This window comes from Onthophagus taurus, chromosome 1 (genome assembly GCF_036711975.1).
Source record: "Onthophagus taurus isolate NC chromosome 1, IU_Otau_3.0, whole genome shotgun sequence".
Classification (NCBI taxonomy): Eukaryota; Metazoa; Arthropoda; class Insecta; order Coleoptera; family Scarabaeidae; genus Onthophagus; species Onthophagus taurus.
Window position 1 is genome coordinate 27,184,823 of NC_091966.1, and position 22,532 is coordinate 27,207,354.

Sequence of the window (22,532 nt, forward strand, 5' to 3'; positions counted from 1 at the left end):
ATTTTGTAAATGAATTAACCAAACTTGAAAAAAATGGAATTTGTTATCTTGAAGCTATTCTTTTAAGTTTGCAAAAAGTCAATTGATTCAAGTTAAAACTATAAAAATAAAGTAATAACAATCATTTCAGTTTTAGGAAATTTATTTCTCTTTTCACTTCCTAGTAGACTTAAAAAAAACTTTATAAAGAATTTACGATCGATCGTTCTTTGATAGTATCACATCTTATTGCTGTATACGTCAGTTAACCTCGACTTGCATTTGAGATGGTATCTTACCTGGTATTTGTTAAAATCCGTAACAGGTTCTCCTGCCACTTCCCAGGATATCTTCGGCTTTCTACCGCTCGACGTCCGAACCCTGACACAAAAGGCACTCGTCCCTCCGGGCGTTACAATTACCGAAGAAGGAGTTTTCAAGAATTCGACGTCCGGCCTTTGGAGAGAGCATTCTACAAAAAAAGACCATAAAAAAACGTTGTTAACTCGGTTGAAATAAGGTCGGTTTAGAATTATGTAACAGGTAATAGATAAACGAACGTCTCGAAAAGACTTGAAAAACTATACAAAGAAGAAGACGTACTTAGCGTTTACAAAAAAGAATCCTGCGGAGGCCGGATAAAAAGAAAAGGGGCTCTCACATTAATTCGGTGGCAATTGGCGAACATCAGCACTTAATTTTTATTGCGGTAAACGGAATCTGGCGAGGGCCCCGCGTTCAGAGTCCGTCTTCATTGCGGTGATTAATACGGAATTTTAATGAAGTGCTTCGAGTACGAAAGATGCGGGTTCAGAGGCGGGTTGCGCGTCTAGCTGCGAATAACCGACCAATTTTCAACGCGTTATTACTATAATTATTGTAGCACAGGTGGATGTCGGTGAAATGCTGGGTTATTTTCTTTTTTCTTACGAAAACGTGCAATATCCAAGGAGAAAATTAAACCGAAATGGCAAGAAAATTATAGTTGGATTTATATAATTAACTTTGACATGGTAAAATTTTAACATAACTCTTTTCTTCGACGATGCATACATGTTTATGTACTTTATTCATATTATTATTATTACTTTCTCCAGATAAAAACTTTTCTTTACGATCAGAAATTATGTTTTACAACTAAAGATTCATAAAAATAATCATTATAATGATTCCTTGAGGTTTTCTCAAAATGGAAATAAAAAAAATTTTATTTCCAAAAGCAATCGTTTTTAATAAAATTTTGTAGTAAAATCTTGCCGAAAAGATATAGTAAAATTTATGACAATCATTACGAAGTAAAAGAGTTCTGCGAGCAACGATGGTGAATAAAATAAATCGTCGTGCTAATGAAGTTGAGAAGTCTCCAGGTCGTACGTCACTTTGTAACGAGAATATAATTTTGTCGGCAAATTCTCGGAGAGAGAAGAGGCCGCTTTTGTCTCTCATATATTTACTGTAATGTCCACGACCGCTCGTTTTCCAGTGAGATATGTTGGATCGGGTATCTTGAAGAAGAAGACAATTTACTGACCCCATCGTGTCGTCATGGTAATTTTTAAATACGACTTCTTAGACTCGTTGAATCCGGAACAAATTCCAATGAATTATGTATCAGACTGTCCTTATTCTTTATTTATACGCTCCCACGTAAGTCTTAGTTCAAACTCGGCGTGGTGATGGAATGTAACGGCAAAGATAAATCTACCTACACATATCATGACCTGCTCAATTAAGTTAACGTTTAGGAATTATTTTACCGTTGAATTTCGTAAATTTTATACTTTCTTCATATATGGCGCCAGTTAACACATTTTGGGCGCCACGAGACATCGTCGAGGACGCCTATAAATCGGCCAGAGTTTCTTTTACGCAACAGTACATATATATTGTTGTTCGTTTGCATACCATCGCGCTTACGAGATCGATGAAAACGACGAGATAAGCTCGCGAACGTAAGAGGTCCTCCAAGAAGGAATAAAAACTTGCGATGTTTACACCGATTTCCAATTAACGATCGTAAGGGCATGTTCTTCTCGACGACGACGTCTCCGATTCGGCCGACGACGCACAATAAATCCTTTCATTGGAGACGCCTCCGTTCTGTAGTTGCATTATGCGTGCTTAAATGCGTATTCATTAGCGAAATTTCCTGATAAGTTGACGTCGTTGTCGTCAAGTACGTACGAGACAATTTAAAAAGAAACTTACGATCAAGAAATGTTAATAAGTTAATAAAACCAAGAAAATATGTTTATCAAAAGTAAACCAGATGTTCTGGTTTTCTTATCAGATGAACTCTCGACGTCAATTAAGGAAGTTTTTATGTGATTTTTCAGTAATAAACTCACGCTCCGATGATTGATGGTAAACAGACGCAATGCCGCGCTGCTCGTGTTGTTATTGCCTATTGCGTTTTTGTGTCGACCAAGGAGTTTTAAAAAAAGAAACCGATGCACGCGGACTCTCGCTGCGTTCTTAATTTAAATAAGTTTTATAACGTATCGTGCAATATATTACCGATATAAATTACAAGACGTTCAACTCCGTCGGCCACAAAGTGCTTTTGCATTGAGAAAAATTAATTATAATTAATATCTCCATACAATATACGCGGAAAACCACGTATGGAACTCACCGCTAGCCTAAATTAAAAAACGTTATTTATTGTTTAATTAAAATGGTAATCTTTAATAATAATTGGATTGTCGATAAGAATTAAAAAAAAAATTGAGCGAGTTCTTTACAAATTCTATATCACGAATTCCTTAGTTAATTTACACATCAAGGCAGCATGCCAATTGCGACTTGCAAATTTTTTTTTGTATAGTTACATTCTGCTATAATTTGTAGTCTTTGATCGCGTTTCCGAGAATTCCCCGCGTCTTTCTTTCATTACTCTTCGTTCTTACAATTAGTTTTAATTCTGTCACTAGTAGAGAATTAATTTTGGTTTAAAATAAAATGACTTTGATTTCAACAACCAAATTTTTCGATATATTGAGTTTACTTGATTTTGTTCTATAGATCATCATTCATATTCTCGGAAAAACAAGAACTATTTTTTCAAGGGCATAATGTTGACCGTGGATAGAAATTGTTTGGATCGTATTCTTTTTGATTTCTGTTGTCACGTGGTAGCGTTTTCAATAATTTGACTGATTTCTTAGTATGTATTTTGAGACTTTTTGCTAGCCTCTCGGTGAAGAGCAATTGCAATGATTTTTCTGTAACGAACGGACTGTTAAGAATGTGCTCTAGACAGATAAGTGCAAAATACCAACGTAAAGTAAATATTTTTAAATTGAAAAAAAATTATGATAAGAATTGCCTTTTTTGAATAACAGAAATATCGCACATTACTCTAAATCTACGATGCTGGCTTCAAAAAATTGCATATCGCATCAACTATGATGCAAATGAATTCCACGAAAATAGTATATTAAAAAACAAGTTTCGTAAGACACGTTTGAAATGCACGAATTCAAGTTTTTAAGTTTTTAATGAAAGTTTTTTAAGTCTTATGAAACGTGTTTTTTATGCTATTTTTTGTAATTCGCGTTTTTATCCTTTTTTTTCTCAAAAATAAAATAAATTTTGACAATGTAGGGAAATAGGTATGTAGCAGTTGGTAACACCGTAACACTTGAAAATAGAAATTTGAATTGACAATTAGAAACTGTCAAAACACAAAATGTATTCACCTGACAAAAATGTTTCATGTACACCTCCCAAAATAAGAGAAATTGCTCAGAGTTCAATGTCCTCATCATTGTGGACCTTGTATTCGATGCTAAGAACGTGTTTAAACATTCATAGACAAACATTGTCACAATGACAACTAGAAAAATTAATGACCCAATGTCACCAACTTGAACTGGTTCCATAAAATGTTCTAACTAAAATCTCATTACAGCATCGGATGCTGTAAGGAGTCTCATTACTGCACCCGTTTGAGTACTGTTATAGCTTTCATTACCGTCGCGAATTACAAAAAAGGTATTTATCATAGCCAGAATGTATAGAAAATATAGTACAGTATTTTTAATTATTCGTTAAAATCTTTACAACTTATACAAAATGTTTTTTTTGTAGAATGTTCGCGTATATCAGCATTATATAATTTGTACAAGTTTGTCTTGTTTTTCTGTCTCCGGCTTTTTGGTTCAAAAATCTTACAAAATTCGACAGAATCTTAGCTTAGGTGTACAGAGAAGCAATTTTTTTTTATATTATGCACAATTGTATAACACCTACTAAATACATACTAATTAGTTACTTATTTTTAACACCAAATTAAACTAGATAATGTTTTGCAGCTTTTCCCAGTGATCCAGTCTGCTTTACCCATAATATAGCAAAATATTGTTATATTTTTACCGTTTTAAGACCAAAACGCAAAAACGCGCACACTGCGATACACGGAACACACGTTTAGGGTATTATTGTTTTTGTTATAATTCTGCACTATTGCTCGCGTTTGAATCTACTAGGGCACTAGGTCACTAAATCGAACGACTTCATCCTCTAAAGGCGACGCAGGGCATCCTCATTGCCGAGAAGCTGGATGGCTTCGATGTTAGGATGATCGTGCATTCTCTTCTCATGTTTAGATGCGAATGATGCAATTTCTGATGACACCGATGCTACTTTCAAGTCGCAATGGAGGTCGGTGTTTCTTATATATCAGGGTGCATTCACCATGCACCTTAGTACTTTGTTCTGGAATCTTTGAATCAGACTTGCTTTTGTCTTGCAGGTACAACCCCACAGTTGGATTCCGTACGTCCATTTTGATTTTAACACTTGCTTGTATATTAGCAACTTGTTACTTAGTGATAGCGCTGATTTTTTGTCAATATAGGTGTCTAAATTTGATATCAACTTCCTTACACTTTTTTTTTTGACGTGAGCTTTCCATTTGAGTTTGGCATTCAGCGTCATACCAAGATATTTTGCGGTGTCGGCTTAAGGGACTGCATTGCTATTTATGTGTACTGAGACATAGTTTACTTTCTTATAAGTAAAATTTATGTATGTCGATTTATTTGTATTTAGTTTTATTAGCCATCGTTTGGTCCAGTTTTTTATTGAATTTAAGGCCAATTGTAACTTATTTGCTGCAACTACTTCATTTTCTGCAACAGCCAAGATCGCTGTGTCATCTGCGAATGTAGCTGTTAAAGTTTCTGGTTCCTGAGGAAGGTCGAATGTATAGAGTAAGTACAGTGTTGGGCCAAGCCCACTTCCTTGGGGAACTCCGGCTCGCATTTCATGTAGTATGGAATAAGCGTTTTCGTATTTTACTCTAAAATATCGATCAGAAAAATACAATTTTAATAGTTGACTATACGTTGATGGTAGTATTTGGTCTAGTTTGTAATTTAAACCATCTAACCAGATTTTGTCGAAAGCTTGCGCAACATCCAGAAATACGGCAGAGCAGGCTTTATTTTCTTCCATTGCTATTTGTCTAATAGTATTTGTTATTCTATGTACTTAGTCTATTGTTGCATGTTTATTCCGAAACCCAAATTGATGTGTTGGTATTAGGGCATTTTCTTCTATGACAGGTTTTAGTCTTTTTAATAGTAATTTTTCAAGCAGGTTTGATAGTAATAGGGTAATAATGAGATTGTCCTATATGATGTAACATCTGTGGGGGGTTTACCAGGTTTTGGTATCATTATTATTTCAGCAACTTTCCATGTGCTTGGGAAGTATTTCTGTTTAAAAGCAGCATTAATTATGTGTAATAGTTTTGTAATCGCCCGGTTTGGTAGATGTTTCAATGTTTCTCCATTAATTAGGTGATAGCCATATTTCTTTAAATTTAATTTTTATATTTCATAGTACAGTTCTTTCATTCTTACACATGGTATATAACTCTGCTGATCACTTTGAATTACGCTAGGGACACTATTTAGCATGATTGTTGGACTGTCTGATGTAAAAGTTTCTTTCAAATGTTCAGCAAACAAATTAACTTTTTTTTTAATGCTCTTAGCCCAATTTCCATTATTATTTCGAACAGAATCTTAGCTTAGGTGTACAGATAAGCAATGTGGTCAACAACTAAACTATACGCCGCGCCGTGTAAATTCTATAATAATTATAGTTGTAGATTGCAATGTTGATTTTGACACTGGGGATAAGGATTCCTGTGATATTTATGTTCTGTACAGCAATTCCAATGTTCTCTAATGAATTACTTAGATTACATTTTTTGAAACTTTGGATCGTGTGGTGTTCTGCAGGATTATAATATATTTTTATAGTTTTCAGTCTACTACAATGTTTTTGCCACACTAGGGATTACTTTGTGCTAACAATGCTCAACTAACATCTAAATTGACAACGATAAACTACACTATTTATCAATAAATATTTGAATACCTATGCAAATACCACAAAATAACCAAAAAAGGACGCTGACGGTGGTTCCTTTGATGTTGGAGAAACCGTTTTTTGGCCTCAATTTAAATTCCGCCACCTTGAAAAGGGGTCACAACGGCACAGAATAACCATAAAGGTCACTGAGGATATCCCGCCAAATCTGGGAATAAATTGATGGTATATGTGGTACACCTTGTTGTTATCATGACATCACCGCGCAGACGCAAAAAAAAAATCAGTTTTGATACCCCCAGTGACTTTTCTGGTTAATCTGTGCTTTACGCCATTCAATATCGGGTAGTAAACAACATTGCCTTTATTCGCATGCAAAATGTCACGCAGTGTAGAGTTGTCTGCTTTCGAGAAAGGTGTAATCGATACATAGAGACACAGAAATGGTCGACCCTTATGGAGCATATCTAGTCAGTTGAATTACCCAAAATCGACAGCGGGCTATGTTATTTGAAGTGCAATGGGAGCGGTGATTGTCCGAATGTTCCCCAAGCCGGTAGACTCACAGAACTGGGAGATAGAGACCGGCGAGTGCTGTCCAAATTAATTCAAAAACACCGCACTAAACCGATGTTGGTGGGATTATGGTCTTGGAGTCTTTCTTCTGGTATGGAGTGAGACAATTTATGGTAAGCGCAACACCGATGGTCACTCCATAATTTTAGATAACAATATGCTTCCTATGTTATGGTAATTTTACTGAGTGCGCTCATGTTATGAGGGCTATTTTCTCTTCAAAGTCCGATCAGTCAGCATGCAAATATCTCTCGAACAGTAGGGTCTCCCGCAAAGTGTGAGGTACGTCCTGTCAGTCGACTTCTGCATGAAGGTTATAATAAAGCCGAGGGCAATTGGGACAATGCATGACCGCACACTGCAGCTGCGACAAAGCAGATCTTGCAGTCTTTCCCATGGGATGTGTTTTGTCATCCACTATAAAGCCCGGACTTGCTGAAATAAAACAGTTTTGATTTTCACGGTGGTTTTCATTTTGCGGCCAATCAGATCATGAACAAGTAGCCCTTGTATTTTTCGGACAACAATACCGTTGCTGTCATGTTGCAAGGTTCACGATCAATTGGTACAGTACAATGGGGTTGCATGAATGGACTGATCTACGCAGAGCCCAGACTGAACCTAATCAAGAACCTCTGGGACGAATTGGATCGCTGAGTAAAGAAATGCAACAACCGTACAAAAGCGGTGAAAGAGCTTACGTGTCTTCATCAAGCCGAGTGGAAGAATACTCTGGAAACCTGGAGAGTGTTGAGGTTGAAGTTCAATTCCCACACATGGAGGCTCTACTAAGTATTGAATACGAATAAAGATTATAACATTTTATTCATTTTAATAAATAATACAAATGAAGAAAACCTTCCCACAATTAAACATTTGTTTAAAAATTTCGAAAGAACTTGTAGTATATATGACAGCATTGACAATGTATCGACAAACATTGCTATTGAACGGCGATTTCGTTCCGCCAGCAATATTATCGATACGATTGAAAAATAAAATTTTGATGTAAATATGATTTAGTATTAATGAAGCTCATTTTCCTTTGGGTACATTAATAAATAAAATAACCGCATTTGAGTGACAGAACATCCTCAATTTTAAGATGTATCTCCATTCCAAAACGAGTAACTGTTTGGTGTGGAATGTCAAAGCTAACCTAATCCAGCCCCATTGAGTGTTTGAAGTCTTGGAAGACTACTTTGGAGAACGCATTCTGGTAGCGAGAGGCCACCATATTCCCCTGATTTCAAATGATTCAAATTTGTGTGCTAATATTAGGCAATAATTTTTGAATATTTAATTTTTATATCATTTAGCTCAATAATAATTGTCACCTGTATATAAATACAGTCCGCGTCAAATGTAACTCCCCCTATTTAATTTGAAAACGGTTCGAAGTATTATAAGCAAAATACGTGGATTTTTATTATCTCAAATATTTTAGCATGAAAAAACAATTATTCTGGAAAATGGGTGAACTTTATAATAGCAAATGGTATAGAGCGGTCTTGTCTAGTTACCTGGTCAACTGTTTACAATACTGTGGATGTGTCATTGGCATACACTAATATTGTTGTATGATTGACGGAAAGAAGTTGTACACCGTCATTTTGTAAAATAAAATTACATTAGCTCAAGTAAAGAGAAAGAATTTAGGAATTTTGGATACTTTCAGTTTGCACGAAAAGAACTAGGTACAAAGTGATCAGATAAAACATCTCTTCCGGTTAAGCGATCTCTGTTCTTAATAATTGTAATCTTGTAAACAACTATCGCCCTATATCCATTCTGCCAATAATGCGAAAATTCTTCGCAGAACTCATTTATAATAGATCATTTTGTCAAATTAAGTCATGTATTGGTATGGAACAACACGCTTTCTACCCTGGACGTTCTCTTGAGACCAATCTGTTAGTGTATACTGATTTCCTTTTTTCAACTATTGATAAAAACGCTCAAGTGGATGCTATTTATAGCGAGTTTAGCAAAGCTTTTGATACGGTTGATTACAATTTATTACTTTTAAAGCTGAAACGCGTAGGTCAAGACATATCTTCGATGTTATCGATTCGATTATATCGATCAGATTTTATGCGATTAGCACGGATCTCGCTCCAATAAATTATTCCTAGCTTATTATTTCATATTTTTCATTCCAAGATAATTATAGAAAATAAAACTGTCAAGTAATTCTTGAGGATCTATATTGGGAACATCAAAGTAATTTGATCAAAATCTAGCGACACATTAGCTGAATTGACATTAATTACTTAAGTTACTAAAAAAAATAAATGCGAAATCCCTGTTTTCTTTTTTTGCTTGAAAGCAAAATTTTGCTTGAAATTCTATACAGCTGTGGTATAAATGTACTCTGCTCGTTATTACGAAGATTAAAATGTGCCGTTACTGCGAATACCCAACCGAGACTTATAACGAGAAAACCCTTGTACGGAAAATCGATTGCACATATTGAAACTTCTCAGAAACTTATCAATCAATCATTGCTTATTAATTAACTGATTTCAATGATTAATAACAATCAAAACCTTCCTATTTTGAGATCCAGCGTCACAAAATTCATTAATTTCAAACTGTTATATCGATCACAGATTTATAAAATATATTAGATTTATAACGAATTATTTTCAAAATGTGTTTCCGGTGGATTCATAGTTTCAACTCTTATGATATATTATTAACCGGGAATATATGAAGAACATTCATGCAGAACTCAAAATGTCCACTTGAAAAAGTAGCGGATTTATTGAGTTCTGCACGAATGCTCTTCACATATTCCACTTTAAATTTTTTTGAACCAGATATCCAACTTTCTTTTGATTAAATGTACCGAAATTTTATGAAAAACAATCTCGGTTAGTAAATATTTATGCATTTTTTCAAATTTGAGGTTTACGAGTTCAACAGTATGCCTAATAGTTGCAACAATTAAAAGCCAGTAATGATTACAATTGTGGAAACAAAAATTAGTATTTTAGTTTTATAAAACTATAGTAGTAGAGTTAAGAGTATTGTTGATTAAGATATAAATCGTTAAAACCTCTCGAAACGTTATCATGTTAAGATCACTTCAATGTATATTTATTTCCGTGTTATTGAGGGCTAGACATCCAGCTGTCAAAATTACGACGTCGTTTAATGATCAGTACGTAGTTAATTACCGAGTTGTGAGCTCGGCCATTTCGACGTGGTGTTCACCGAAACGCACGAGTTCGGTTAAGATATTGATCATTAAAATGGGTCAATTAATAAAAAAATATCGAATGAATTTGATTGGGTTGTTTATTCAGAGTTTATATAAAGTTTTGTGAAATTTCGGTTCTCTTAATTAACACCATGTCAACCTTCGAAAATATAAATCATTAAAAATGTTCTGAAACAAGTTTATTCCGAATAATTAATGACGTTATGTTACATTGTATTCAATAAGTTATAATATCGGAAACAATATCATTCGGGGATCGGTACAAAGTGAAGAAGCAATAGATTTGTCTTCTTAACGACTTACGTAATGTGCTCAAGAATCTCGTATATATTAGAATGCTATAGCACAGGGAGAGAAACTGGTGGTTATATCCTGGACCGCACACTGAAAAAGTCTAAAATATAAGAGAATGGAAAAGTAATTTTCCAAAACTAACAAAATAATTTAGTATTGCACACGACTTTGGTGTGAAAGTATCCATTTTGTAAATATTCGTTTTAAAACGAGTAGCATATTTTCTGCTTCAGGTTGCAAGTCACAAGTAGTATACTACTTTTATGTGAAAGCCGCCTTAAATTCCGACTCTTGCAAGTAAACTTTACACAGTGTTTATGAGAAGCTTGGGTAATTTTAGTGAGACGTTTGCGAACAATAAAAAAAATTTTTTTGTCATGAAGTGATTTACGCTAAGAAGTAAAACTGGGTAAAAATTCCGAACGCGGTGGAATTGCTTGGTAATGCAACGAAAGAATGACAATAAAAATTCTTAGGGTTACAAAATCGAAAGGGAATATTTTCAACAAACGTTTAAATTACTTGTAAGGCTAAAGAACGGTTTATAACAAATCTCAAAAATGCGAAATAACGTTGCAGGCATCTCTCAATTTTTAATAACAACTATTTCATTTTTGAAAACAAGTTCGAAGAAATGACAAAGTTACATGAATTCTTCTCAGCTGAAGGAATACTACAGGAGAATAATTGCTTCGTTGTAACAGTAGTCTTCGTAATGCTAAGATTTATGATTTAACCTCTAATGTATTTGACACATGTGCAAAACTTATACTTCCCCATCATTCCAGAATTGGGATAAATATCTTATGTTTCACAACAAAATTTCAGAAACATAAGTTCAATGGAACCAATAAGATCACTGTGTTACTAACTTTTTGGCGGCCACTGTATCTTACACAAATTTATGGATGATTGAGTGGTCAGAAAGTTTACTTGGATTGAATAAAGGTACATAATGCGGTACGTCTTTCCTTCGAAAGTAATCGGTAAATTACATTTTTCCTTAAATTAATTTCAAGATCTACTGTAACACCATCAAAAAGTGGGGTTTATATAGGGTTTTTATGCATAATATTATTATTTTTTTTATTTGTATGCAACAATTAACATACATCTGAATTCTTCCAACTTACAACAACTATAGAGTCTAAACTAATTTAGTTCAGTGACTTCATTAGTGATCTGTGTTATTTCCTTACAACTGCACTCTCACTCCGTACAAAGCTTTTTACACGTCATTACACCAGCTCAAATGGTTTTATCCTCTTCAATCTACGGCACAGTAGTTGAAATACTTCTGCATCTTCGTGTAGATGAACCCGTTCTTTGTACTTCTTTGCGTACATTTTGATTACCTTCTTAACCGTTGGGATATTATTTTGATGGTTGATTATTTAGGTCTCTGTGTACGTCATTATTCGTTACTTACCATGGGGCATTCTACGTTCAATTTATTTTTGTCTGTATTTCTTGAATGAGGTTTTAAGATCCTGCTTTATACCATGATTTGTTACACAATGATAGGTTGTAGTATTATTTATTACCCATTTATATTATCCAAATTTCATAAACAATTCTACCTTAACTTGATATCAACTGTCATGTTTAAGTACCTATAGCGCTGTTTTCGTACGGAACTATTATTAATAGTACCGTTAATAGTTAAAAGTTTAGTAGTTTTCTGGTTTGTAAATGTATACAGTGCATCAAAGTTACTATCACTTCCGCCCAAACCGGAAATGATATTTGGTTATAGTACGTAAAAAAATCACAAATCAAAATTTAAAATTGACCAGTTCGAGCATTTTTGCTGAATAGTAATCGCTAAAATTTTATCGAATTTATTCCTTTCATCGTGAACGCACTGTATGTTTCGATTCATTCCATTTAATGTTTCATCTTTTGGGCCACTCACAGGTACTATTGCTTGCTATCTGCAACACTTGACTGAAGGTTTTAACGTTTGGTCCCGCTGCGAGCAATGTTATGTGGTGTAGATCTGGCATATCTCTGGTATATAGAACATACAGTAGAGGTACTCCTTCTTGAATTTCCTTTAAATCCGAATTTGTTGGGTATGTACGAAGTTAAGATTTCTACATATTGTTTTAGCAAGAATTTGGTCAACTTATAAATCAGACCTTCGTGCTATACTTTATCAAACGCTTATGTTACATCTAGGAACACCACAGCACAAACTTGTTTTTCTTCGATTGGTATCGAGTTATTTGGTCGATACTTCTGCCTAAAGCGAAATTGTTGGTCATGTATTAAATTAGTTTGTTGAATGATTAGTTCGATGGATTAATTCGTTTTAGTAATTGTTTCTGAAATAGTATGGAAACTATTGGCAGGTCTATATGATTTGGCGTCATACGGCGGTTTACCTGGCTTAGGTAGCATAATAATTTCTACTACCTTCTAGTTTGCGGTATGTATTTGAATCTGTACCTTTTTTTTGGAAAATTTTTTTAGGATTTAGATTAGATAGTACCTCTTCACCTACTTTTTTCGGCCTAACTGGAATATAGTAAGATATTCGGTGTAAATATGTCTGTTAAATTTTCTGCAAAGATGCCAGTTTTGTGTTTGGTTTCCCTTGTCCATTCACCTAATTCCTTTCTAAAGCGAATTCGAAAGTTTTCTACAACCAAGAATCGTTCTCCTCTTCACTTGTTAGACTGAGTAAAACTGTGTTCATGAATGCTCCTTTAATTTGGGTATTTCATTTTAATTTTTGTGTTTTATTATTTAATATAGATTTATCTTTTAGGCCCCAATTTTATTGACAAACTTGTTGCTGTTCTTTTGTCTTTGACCAGGTCACGTTGGGTTATTGCCTCCTTTCAAAATATACTTCATTTCTTTGCGATTATTATAAGCAGCTTGTATTAGCTTGGTGAAGTTTGTTTTTAGGTAAATAGGGTTATTTTAGGATTGTACTTTTTTTTTCTAAGCTACCTCATCTTTTATTAAATTGATTCATCATATCCATCATATGTAGCATCATTTATTGAATGGTTTTTTCCTCGTCGTGTTTTGTTGTGATTGGGTTGTTCGCTCGTTTTGATCTCCTTATATTGCACCAGCAAAGAGCAAAGGTCCAGTCGTTTTTTCGATGTAAACATTTTAGGCGCAAGAACTTTTTTCCTTGACTTTGTTGTTCTCTTCTGTTTTGCAGAAATTTGGTAATGTCGCATCCCCTACAACTTGTGTGAGCTTCAGCACAATTTTCATATTTTGGTGCTTTCTTTTTTTGGATTTTCGCAAGGAGCAGTTAGTTGATTTTTGCATATTTAACACATACAGCATTGGGCACACAGAATTTATGGGTGTGTCCCAAGGTTTGATATCTTTGGCATTATGGAATTAATTTTTCTGTTTTAAAAGTTTTTATTTTTACTTTCATAAAGTAATTTCGTTTTTCTGAACAGAGGACATAATTAAATTTTTTAATGGCCAGCTTCACAAAATCATTATATATATTACAGCTGATATATTAAGGCTTGCGAAAACGTTCGATTTATTTTACGTAGTCGTTTTTGGTTGGTACCCTTTCAAATATGGAAAGTAAAAAAGCAGAAGTTTTTGGCATATTTTACTGTTTTGTGTATGAGGAAGATAAACGGCAATGCCACGTTCAGCTTCATTTGTTTATTGTTCATTTAGTTTTTGTGCTAAAAAGGAATTCTTACTTGCCTGGCAATCGACCACATTGCTTAACATCACTGGGGGTTGTTTTTGTAATTTCAATGGTTTCGGCTAACCTTATCCCATATCTTGTTTATGTGGGGACTTTGTTGATTGTATAGGCGATGAGGACATAGTTTTCCCGTTCTTGTTTAGAGGAAGTAACCATGCCGTTGCTCTGTACAGTTTTGAAAAGAGGTCAAAACGGTGTTTAATAGTTGCTTTTTGATTTAATAGTTGGCTAGTTAATAGCCGGCTTTCTTAATTATACATTTTGAACAGATTATTACGTTTAGTGTAGTTCTGTTTAGCATCATGGAGCTACAATTTAAATATAAGTGATCAGTGCTATCAGTAATTACTTCTGTCAGAAGACTAGATATTGCTTGCAGAAGATAAGGTACTGTTTGCAACATTCTACATTCTCCTGGAGAAGACTTCTTATTGCTAGCAAAGAAATAGATCTAGAATCAATTGTTGTGGTTTTTGGGATATGGGTTGATGTGGAGGGCGTGAGTATTAGGTAAGCAACAAAATCTATCAAAAACTATCAAGATATAAGGTTACTGTAATTTAAACTAAGTATCAAATGTTAGCAAACTTATATAATCACTTTAAGATTAATAATATCTAACCAATATTTTGTAAAACACATGACTGTCCTAAAACTTAAAATTCATAACATTAAAAATTCTAAAAAAAAAATTAAAAAAACTATTAATAAGATAAAATAGGATGTATGTAAAAGTATTAATAAGATCCTTATTTGATAACTATCCGTGAGTGAAGAAAAATATGTATCTTCCAATCTGATACGAAACGTAAGAAGAAATCGTCGAGGATTAAACGATCCATTCTCAGCCCGATGTGACGTCGCAAATTTCATTGTTCCGGTCGAATGCGATCATCACACTGATACAATTGACACCGAGACATTGTATTCGGTGCGAAGATGTAGATATGTTTATACCCGAGAGAAGATAAAGCCGCATCAAAACAGATTTCGCCCGTCGCGCGCCAAAGTTTTGTCAGTTGCTCGTATTTATCACATTGTTTTACTGATGTTTTATTTTGTATAATCCCCTCGAATCCGACCATTTTAAGATATGGATCGGGCATTTAAGAGAAACAACACATTAATAACCCGAGGTAAGAAGATTAAAAAGTTGTGATCGCATCGAAATTAAAGTTGTTGTCGTTTACTCACCGTGAACCGTGAGGTGGCATTTCGATGTGATATCACCGAATGTGTTGTACACTTCGCATCTGTAATCTCCGGAATCTTGTACGAATGGGTCTTTGATGATAAGTGATATGGTTCCGTCTTCTGATATGTGTTGGGTGAAATCTTGACAATCGGGAAGAATACAACCATCTTTAATCCAGATAACATCTAAAGGTGATGATCCTTTAATTTTTAGTTGCAATTTTGTTGGACTTCCTTCCATGACATCTTTTTTAACTGGTAAATCTTGTAATATAATTGGAGGATAGGTTATTAATTCTTCAATCATTTTTAATTCGCAACAAATTTCGTGAATAACACCAGATTCGTCTTTAACAACACACTTGTATGTTGCAAAATCACTTTCTTCGACGCAATTAATGGTGAGGATTGAATTATTCTCGTCTAAAGTTACTTTATATTTATCGGATTCGATAATAGGTTCATCACCTCTATACCATTTAATTCCGGGCAGTGGTAGTCCTCTTATATCACTGACCAAACGTGCGGAGCCGCCGATTCTTGAAGAGCTGCCAACGAAATACCTTCTGTACGTCGGCGCCGGTTTCGGAGAGGAACTTCTTGCCCTCAGACCCCTGATTGGATACGCTCGGTGTGCTACAACTTCTAATCTTGCCGTGGCCTCCACTCTGCCAACGTCATTTTCCAAGGTCACTCTGTACAAACCGCCGTCTTCGACAGTCACTTCTCTAATTTCCAATGTTCTCAAGTCATCGACTTCTTTTATCGTAATTCTAGACGATGGCGTTACTATCTGACGATCTTTGTCCCATACGACCCAAGGATCAGGATGACCGGCCACGGCACATTGAAATCGAACCGTTTCACCTTCTTCAGCAACCTTGTTGTGGGGTATCGCGTAGAACTTGGGAGGTGACGCTTTCAAAAGACGATATTTTGGTTCGGCAGATTTTATTTCCCGAACGCGGAGTCGCGCTGATGGAGATACGCTTCTTACTGGGGTTGTTCTTGGTGTTGAATGAGGCGTTGAACCACCCGATATAAATCCTGGAGGTCTTGACATGTGTTGACTTAACAAGTTTTCTTTTTCTTCGGGTACTAAATAATTTAGATAAATTATAATTAATGTTTATTGGAAATAGTTATACTTAATTACCATCAACAACTATACAAGCTGAAGTGTGTGCTTTTCCTAGATCGTTATAAGCGATGCAGGTATATTCCCCTTCATCTTCTGGGTAGACTTCTCTAATTAATAGCTTCGCCGTTGTGCCATCGAATTCCGTTGAAAAATCTCCACCGAGATGGATCAACTGGAATTTTTAATGATTAGTTAGGAAAATAGAATTCATTTTTTGCATCTAAATACTTTTCCAGATTTTTCCCATCTAATATCAGGAGCAGGAGAACATTCAACTTTGCACTCTAAGGATAATGAATCGCCGTCGCAACAACGAATATCTTTTAATTCTTTTACTATAGTTGGGATTGTTTGTAAATTGCTAAAATATAAAGAAAATAAATTGTTACACGCTTATATTGCCCTCGTAGATTGAAACCAACTCGGGTTATTCCCCAAGTTGTTCCATTTCATGTGTATAGATAAATTCGGGGTATTCCCGAGTGTCTTGACACGAGTAAACCCGAATGTTTCTAGTTCTAGGTCTAGTGTTGGTTCTAACGCTAGTGTTAGTTCTACTTATAATTGTTATTCAACGTTAGATTGTTGTATATCTTTCTTGAACGAAAAGTAGAACTAATACTAGACCTAGCACTAAAAACATTCGGATTTAGCCGTACGTCTCTTAAGACGGCTAAGCCCGAATGTTTCTAGTTCTAGCTCTAGTGTTAGTTCTAATTAGTGGTGGAACGGATATCCAGCATCTATCCGGTATCCGGCTATTTGTAAAAATCCGGCCGGACACCGGAATCCGTCCGTTAATATCCGGCTTTGGCCGGATATTAACAACCTATTACTTAGTAGGTTCTCCACCATTCACAGGAATTAGTATCTCTTTTAGGTGTTGGGCATTGCAGATAATAATCAAGTTCAACCCCAAAAGAACTTTTTTCATTGAATACAACTTTATTTATATGACAGGTTTGTCATTAGCAACCTCATTGTAACAATCCCAATACGATATATAAAATCTCTTGTTGCAGTTTCGTCTCCTTCTCTTCTCATGAACTTCGCTTGTAATTTATCATCACATTCATTTCTAATAGAACTGTCGCTGTTATCACTTTCGATTATTAATTAAAGTATCCTCTTCTTAGTGCAAAAAGACGTTTTGAAAAATCACTTTCAGATCATGAGAAATAAATTTTTGAAATGATCGACAATTTTTTCGAATTTTTCAATTTTCGCCGATTAAGTTTTAAAAATTCGTGTAAAATCCCGTTCTTGGAATATGAGTATGAAAATTTTTCAAAATGTTAATAAAAGTGTCCTCTTTCCAATGAACCAACCCGTTTTGAAAAATAGCTTTTAGTTTTTGAGAAAACAATATTTGAAGTTTTGATAAAATTTTCAATGTTGCAATTTTCATCGATAATTTTAAAAATTCGCTATAAAATTAATTTCTTGAAGAATCCTTGTGGAAATGTCACCAATTATTAATTAAAGTGTCCTCTTTTCAATGCAACAAGCCGTTTTGAAAAATCACTTTTAGTTTTTGAGAAATGAATTTTTAAATAATCCGCAATTTTTTCGAATTTTGCAATTTTTGGCGATTAAGTTTTAGAAATTCGTATAAAATCCAGTTCTTGCAATATGAGCATGAAAATTTTCCATAGTGTTAATAAAACTGTCTCCTTTCCAATGAACCAACCCGTTTTGAAAAATAGGTTTTAGTTTTTGTGAAAACAATATTTGAAGTATTGATAAAATTTTCGATGTTGCAATTTTTTTCGGTAACATTCAAAATTCGCTATAAAATTAATTTCTTGAAGGATCATTGTGGAAATATTACTAATTATTAATTAAAGTATTCCCTTTTTAATGCAACAAGCCGTTTTGAAAAATCGCTTTTAGTTTTTGAGAAATACATTTTTGAAATGATCCACAATTTTTTCGAATTTTGCAATTTTCGCCGATTAAGTTTTAAAAATTCGTATAAAGTCAATTTTTTGGAATATGAGTATGAAAATTTCACAAAGTGTTAATAAGAGTGTCCTCTTTCCAATGAACCAACAGGTTTTGAGAAATACCTTTTATTGTTGAGAAAACAATATTTGAAGGTTTGATAAAATTTTTGATGTTGCAATTTTCATCGATAACTTTCAAAATTCGCTATAAAATTCATTTCTTGAAGAATCCTGGAAATATCGCCAATTATTAATTAAAGTATCCTCTTTTTAGAGTTGCTTCGTTAGTTAAGCCAGCATCAAAAAAGTTTATTTTGTATCTTGGATCCAAATAAGTTGACATATCTTATCAGTTTTCTTATTAATTTCATTATTATTCAAATATCGCAATAATGTGGCAATATAGGGTATCACTTCAAAAATGCAGTAGAAATTATAACCATAATGGCCGGATAGATATGCTGGATAATCGGATATCCGGCCGAAGGGGATGCCGAATATCGGTATCCGGCTTTTCGCAAAATCACTATCCGTTCTATCACTAGTTCTAACGTTAGTGTTAGTTCTACTTATAATTGTTACTCAGTGTTAGATTGTTGTATATCTTTCTTGAACAAAAAGTAGCACTAATACTAAACCTAGAACTAAAAACATTCGGATTTAGCCGTACGGCTCTTAAGAAGGCTAAAACCCGAGTGTTCCTAGTTCTAGGTCTAGTGTTAGTTCTAATGTTAGTGTTAGTTCTACTTATAATTGTTACTCAGCGTTAGATTGTTGTATATCTTTCTTGAACAAAAAAGTTTTACATTAGTCCTAGAACTAGAAAGTTTTGAGTGTAGCCGTCTTCAGGCGCATGGCTATTATTATTGCATTAAATATTACCTTATGCGTTTTGTATCCATATTGCTTGTTTTTCCATTCATATCTACAAAATAAAATTATAAAATACATCAACTAGGGTATTTATGTAAATTTTTAAATATACCTTTAACTTTAATTTGTAAAGATATTATAGCTTTCGTATCTCCATGGCAATTTTTAGCGAAAACTGTATAAGTGCCAGTAAAATCGAGTTTAACTTTAGGTATTTCTAGCCTGTATTCAGGACCATCGCCGACTCTATGGAAATGAGCAGCATCTTTGTAATATTCAGGCTAGAAAGAAAATGAAAAATAATAAAAATATTACCTAATTTACATTTAAGACCAAACGAATATATTTGCATATAGTGTGTATGTGCGGATTTTACATGCGCATACAGAGCGGGCGATCAATTTCGGTTGTCGCTTGGTGTCGCGAAATTAATAGTTGGGGATTTATAAGAGTGAAAGGATTAAGTCCGGTTCACGGTTATTTTTTTTTTACTCAAAGGTTTTTTCGAAGTTGAAATTTACGGGGCAGAGGCATAATTGCGTTGTAATTTAACGTTTGCGATTAAAGTCAAAGTGTACTCTCGCTTTTACGGTTAACCGTACAACGCAGTGGATCAACTTGCGCTCCATTTAGGGTAGCTGTGATTACCGTCGCCAAGTGTGAATTACAGCCGATAAAATTATATTGTCGACAAAAATTTTAAGTGCGTCGTAAACGGGGTCGTGCTTCTTTATCGAAACCCAAAAGTTGGGCGACCATAAATCTGAGATAAGTACAGTTACGGAACGACGATTATTGAACAACGTTATGCTACTACGTTACCACTTGTGCAACTCTATAAAGAGTAAGGATATTGGAAAAATTGGGATAAACTTGGAGCTAATTCAGAAGAAACGGGATGCGGTCAGTTTCCTTTTATGTCGTAATCTAAATCGATGTGATATCGAATGAGGCACGCGTCTCCTCAAAATTTACATGTTGGGTTTATGTGGACCACACGTTCTGCAAAACCGCTATCGACATCTCCTGCCATGCTGCTTACCGTAAACGGCTTAAAGCAAAATTTATAAAGCTGCGGATTTGCGCAACCAGTTCCGTGTGCTCTCGAGTAACTTGATATGCTTGTGGGAGAGTTGGTCTACAAACGACATGGTGTTCTGCACGAATGGTCATTGATAATCCAGTTAAGATCGTTATCCAATATGCAAAATATCCCATAGCACATATTAGGTAGTCATTAAAATGTTTTAGTAAACATACTACTTACATTATCATCAAATTTAGTAGAAATAAAGATAAATTAATTTTTCTTTAACGAAGTTTCCTTTCGTGCGTTTTATTGGCGAATCATTGAAATAAATTAAAATCTCGCATGACTGGTTAATTCCAATGAGCAGTTCTCGCTAAATCTTTTCTGGAAAGCCAACCATTAATTATAACACATTGTCGAGGCGGACGTGCTGATAATAATAAGAGAATTAAGCGTCCGCTTGCAGAGAGATGTTTTAATAATCGCGAGCTGTTTTGTTTTTCTGCCCCGGATACCGTATATGGAACCGTTAAGGGCTGCGATTATTATGACGAGTTTGGTGATTTTCTTCATTACAAAACCGTCTTTTCGGTTTTTTCTCGGCGAGGTGACTCACCGGGATTCGCTCGCGAGTCCAATTAAAAATCCTTGGTAGAAACAAGGAGAAACGCGATTCAGGGGAAGGATAACGAGTTAAGGCTACAGTTAGATTACTCAAACGGCCAAGATTAATCAAATTTATGTCGCAGGAAAGTTTGTTCGAGCATGGCAAGAAAGTAAATTTGCGATACGATCTGTTGTGCACGCTTTTAAAACATACTCGATTCTCACTCTTCGCTTCTTACAAATTGAATTGTACGACGACTACTTTCACGTACTCTGGCGCCAGATAGACAAATGACCTCAAAAATGTACCGGATGCACAATTTTTAATGTCCTATTTAATAACCATATAATCAAAATCTCTATTTAATAACGATGATAGATAAGTAGATGAATTATTTACTTATTTTAATCATTCAATTATCAAGAATTTGTAAGAAAGATTTTTAGAAACTTTAAATTATAGTATTACCTAAAATTTCTTCGATTATTTTTTACTGTCTTATAAAAAAGAAGATAAACTGTGATTGTAATTGTTCTGAAGAAATATGGTTATGCCTGAAAATTGTCTTCAATTGCAGATGAAGAAACATCGTGGACCTAATTGAATAAATAAAACGAAACAAGGTTAATGGCGGTCAGAATGGACGTGAGAGTTTCATATCGGGCGAAAACGGCGCATTTTTACCATATTTTCTTGGAAAATTACCCGCCAGATGGAATCTCGCGCTCATACACTTAACCTTACCGTCCGCATTTCGGAAATTACACAGTTGGCACAGGGCCGTCATCGCGACCCGGCATAATACCAGTCGACGGGTTTGCGCTACCATAATTACGAATAAGTATGATTGGGTCACATTCGCACCTGGCAGGTGTGGGTCTTTCATATCCTCTGCTTAAAAACCGAACGAAAAAATCCAACGAACCGAATTGAGAAGAAAGACGATGCAATCAAGTAAATATTCACGCAAGTAGAAGACCGATCCATAAATCAAGTGGAAAGAAGAGGTTACAATAAACTCCGGGGTACCATATGGCGGTGGTTTTACGAACGCGATTCTCTATCCTCTCTTCCTTTTGAAATTTTCCTTTGATCTTCCTCTCCTAATTACAAAGTTGTCCCATTACCGTCGCACCTTCTACACGTCACTCGTCTGCTAATAAGACGCCTATTTACCGTTCTACCTCTCGTATATCCTCGCGGGATTAACGCCGTCGGCGGCATCGGTACGATAAATAACATGTCCCAGAGAGATTTATTCGCTTTTTAATTTTAATTATATAGCGAGCCAAACTCGACCTGCTGCTTGCTGGCTGCTGTTCCCGAGTACGCACGGGATCGGCACGTCACCGTTCGATGACATATTTTTATCGCGTCGTAATGAGCCTTCGCCGTAATTGAGCAATTAATGGGGACCCATCGATGAAATAAAATTAACACACCTGGTTCAATTTAGATGTAATATCATCTTTTTAAAGAAATCTTAAGGCGGCCAATCATAAGCAATCAACTTTTCTCCATGGAAATTAACAATTCGTTCTTTTTCACAACACAACAATTAATGAATTCAGTTTTAGGCCTGTTAAAAATGATCCAGTTCATAATCTCGCGTGTTGGT

The 22,532-nt window shown here is 34.9% G+C and overlaps 1 protein-coding gene across 3 annotated transcripts in view; it reads right to left on the reverse strand.

Moving 5' to 3' along the window:
• The window catches only part of LOC111414329 (titin homolog), a 139,023-nt gene that overhangs the window by 40,977 nt on the left and 75,514 nt on the right, over nt 1-22,532 (reverse strand). For all 3 annotated transcript variants that reach the window (XM_071199105.1, XM_071199107.1, XM_071199108.1), the window contains exons 15-20: nt 19,390-19,558; nt 19,287-19,329; nt 16,687-16,819; nt 16,474-16,630; nt 15,318-16,415; nt 279-451 (exon numbers count right to left, since the gene is read on the reverse strand). In XM_071199105.1, the coding sequence (XP_071055206.1) occupies nt 279-451; nt 15,318-16,415; nt 16,474-16,630; nt 16,687-16,819; nt 19,287-19,329; nt 19,390-19,558 (1,773 nt within the window). The remainder of the gene's footprint in view (nt 1-278; nt 452-15,317; nt 16,416-16,473; nt 16,631-16,686; nt 16,820-19,286; nt 19,330-19,389; nt 19,559-22,532) is intronic.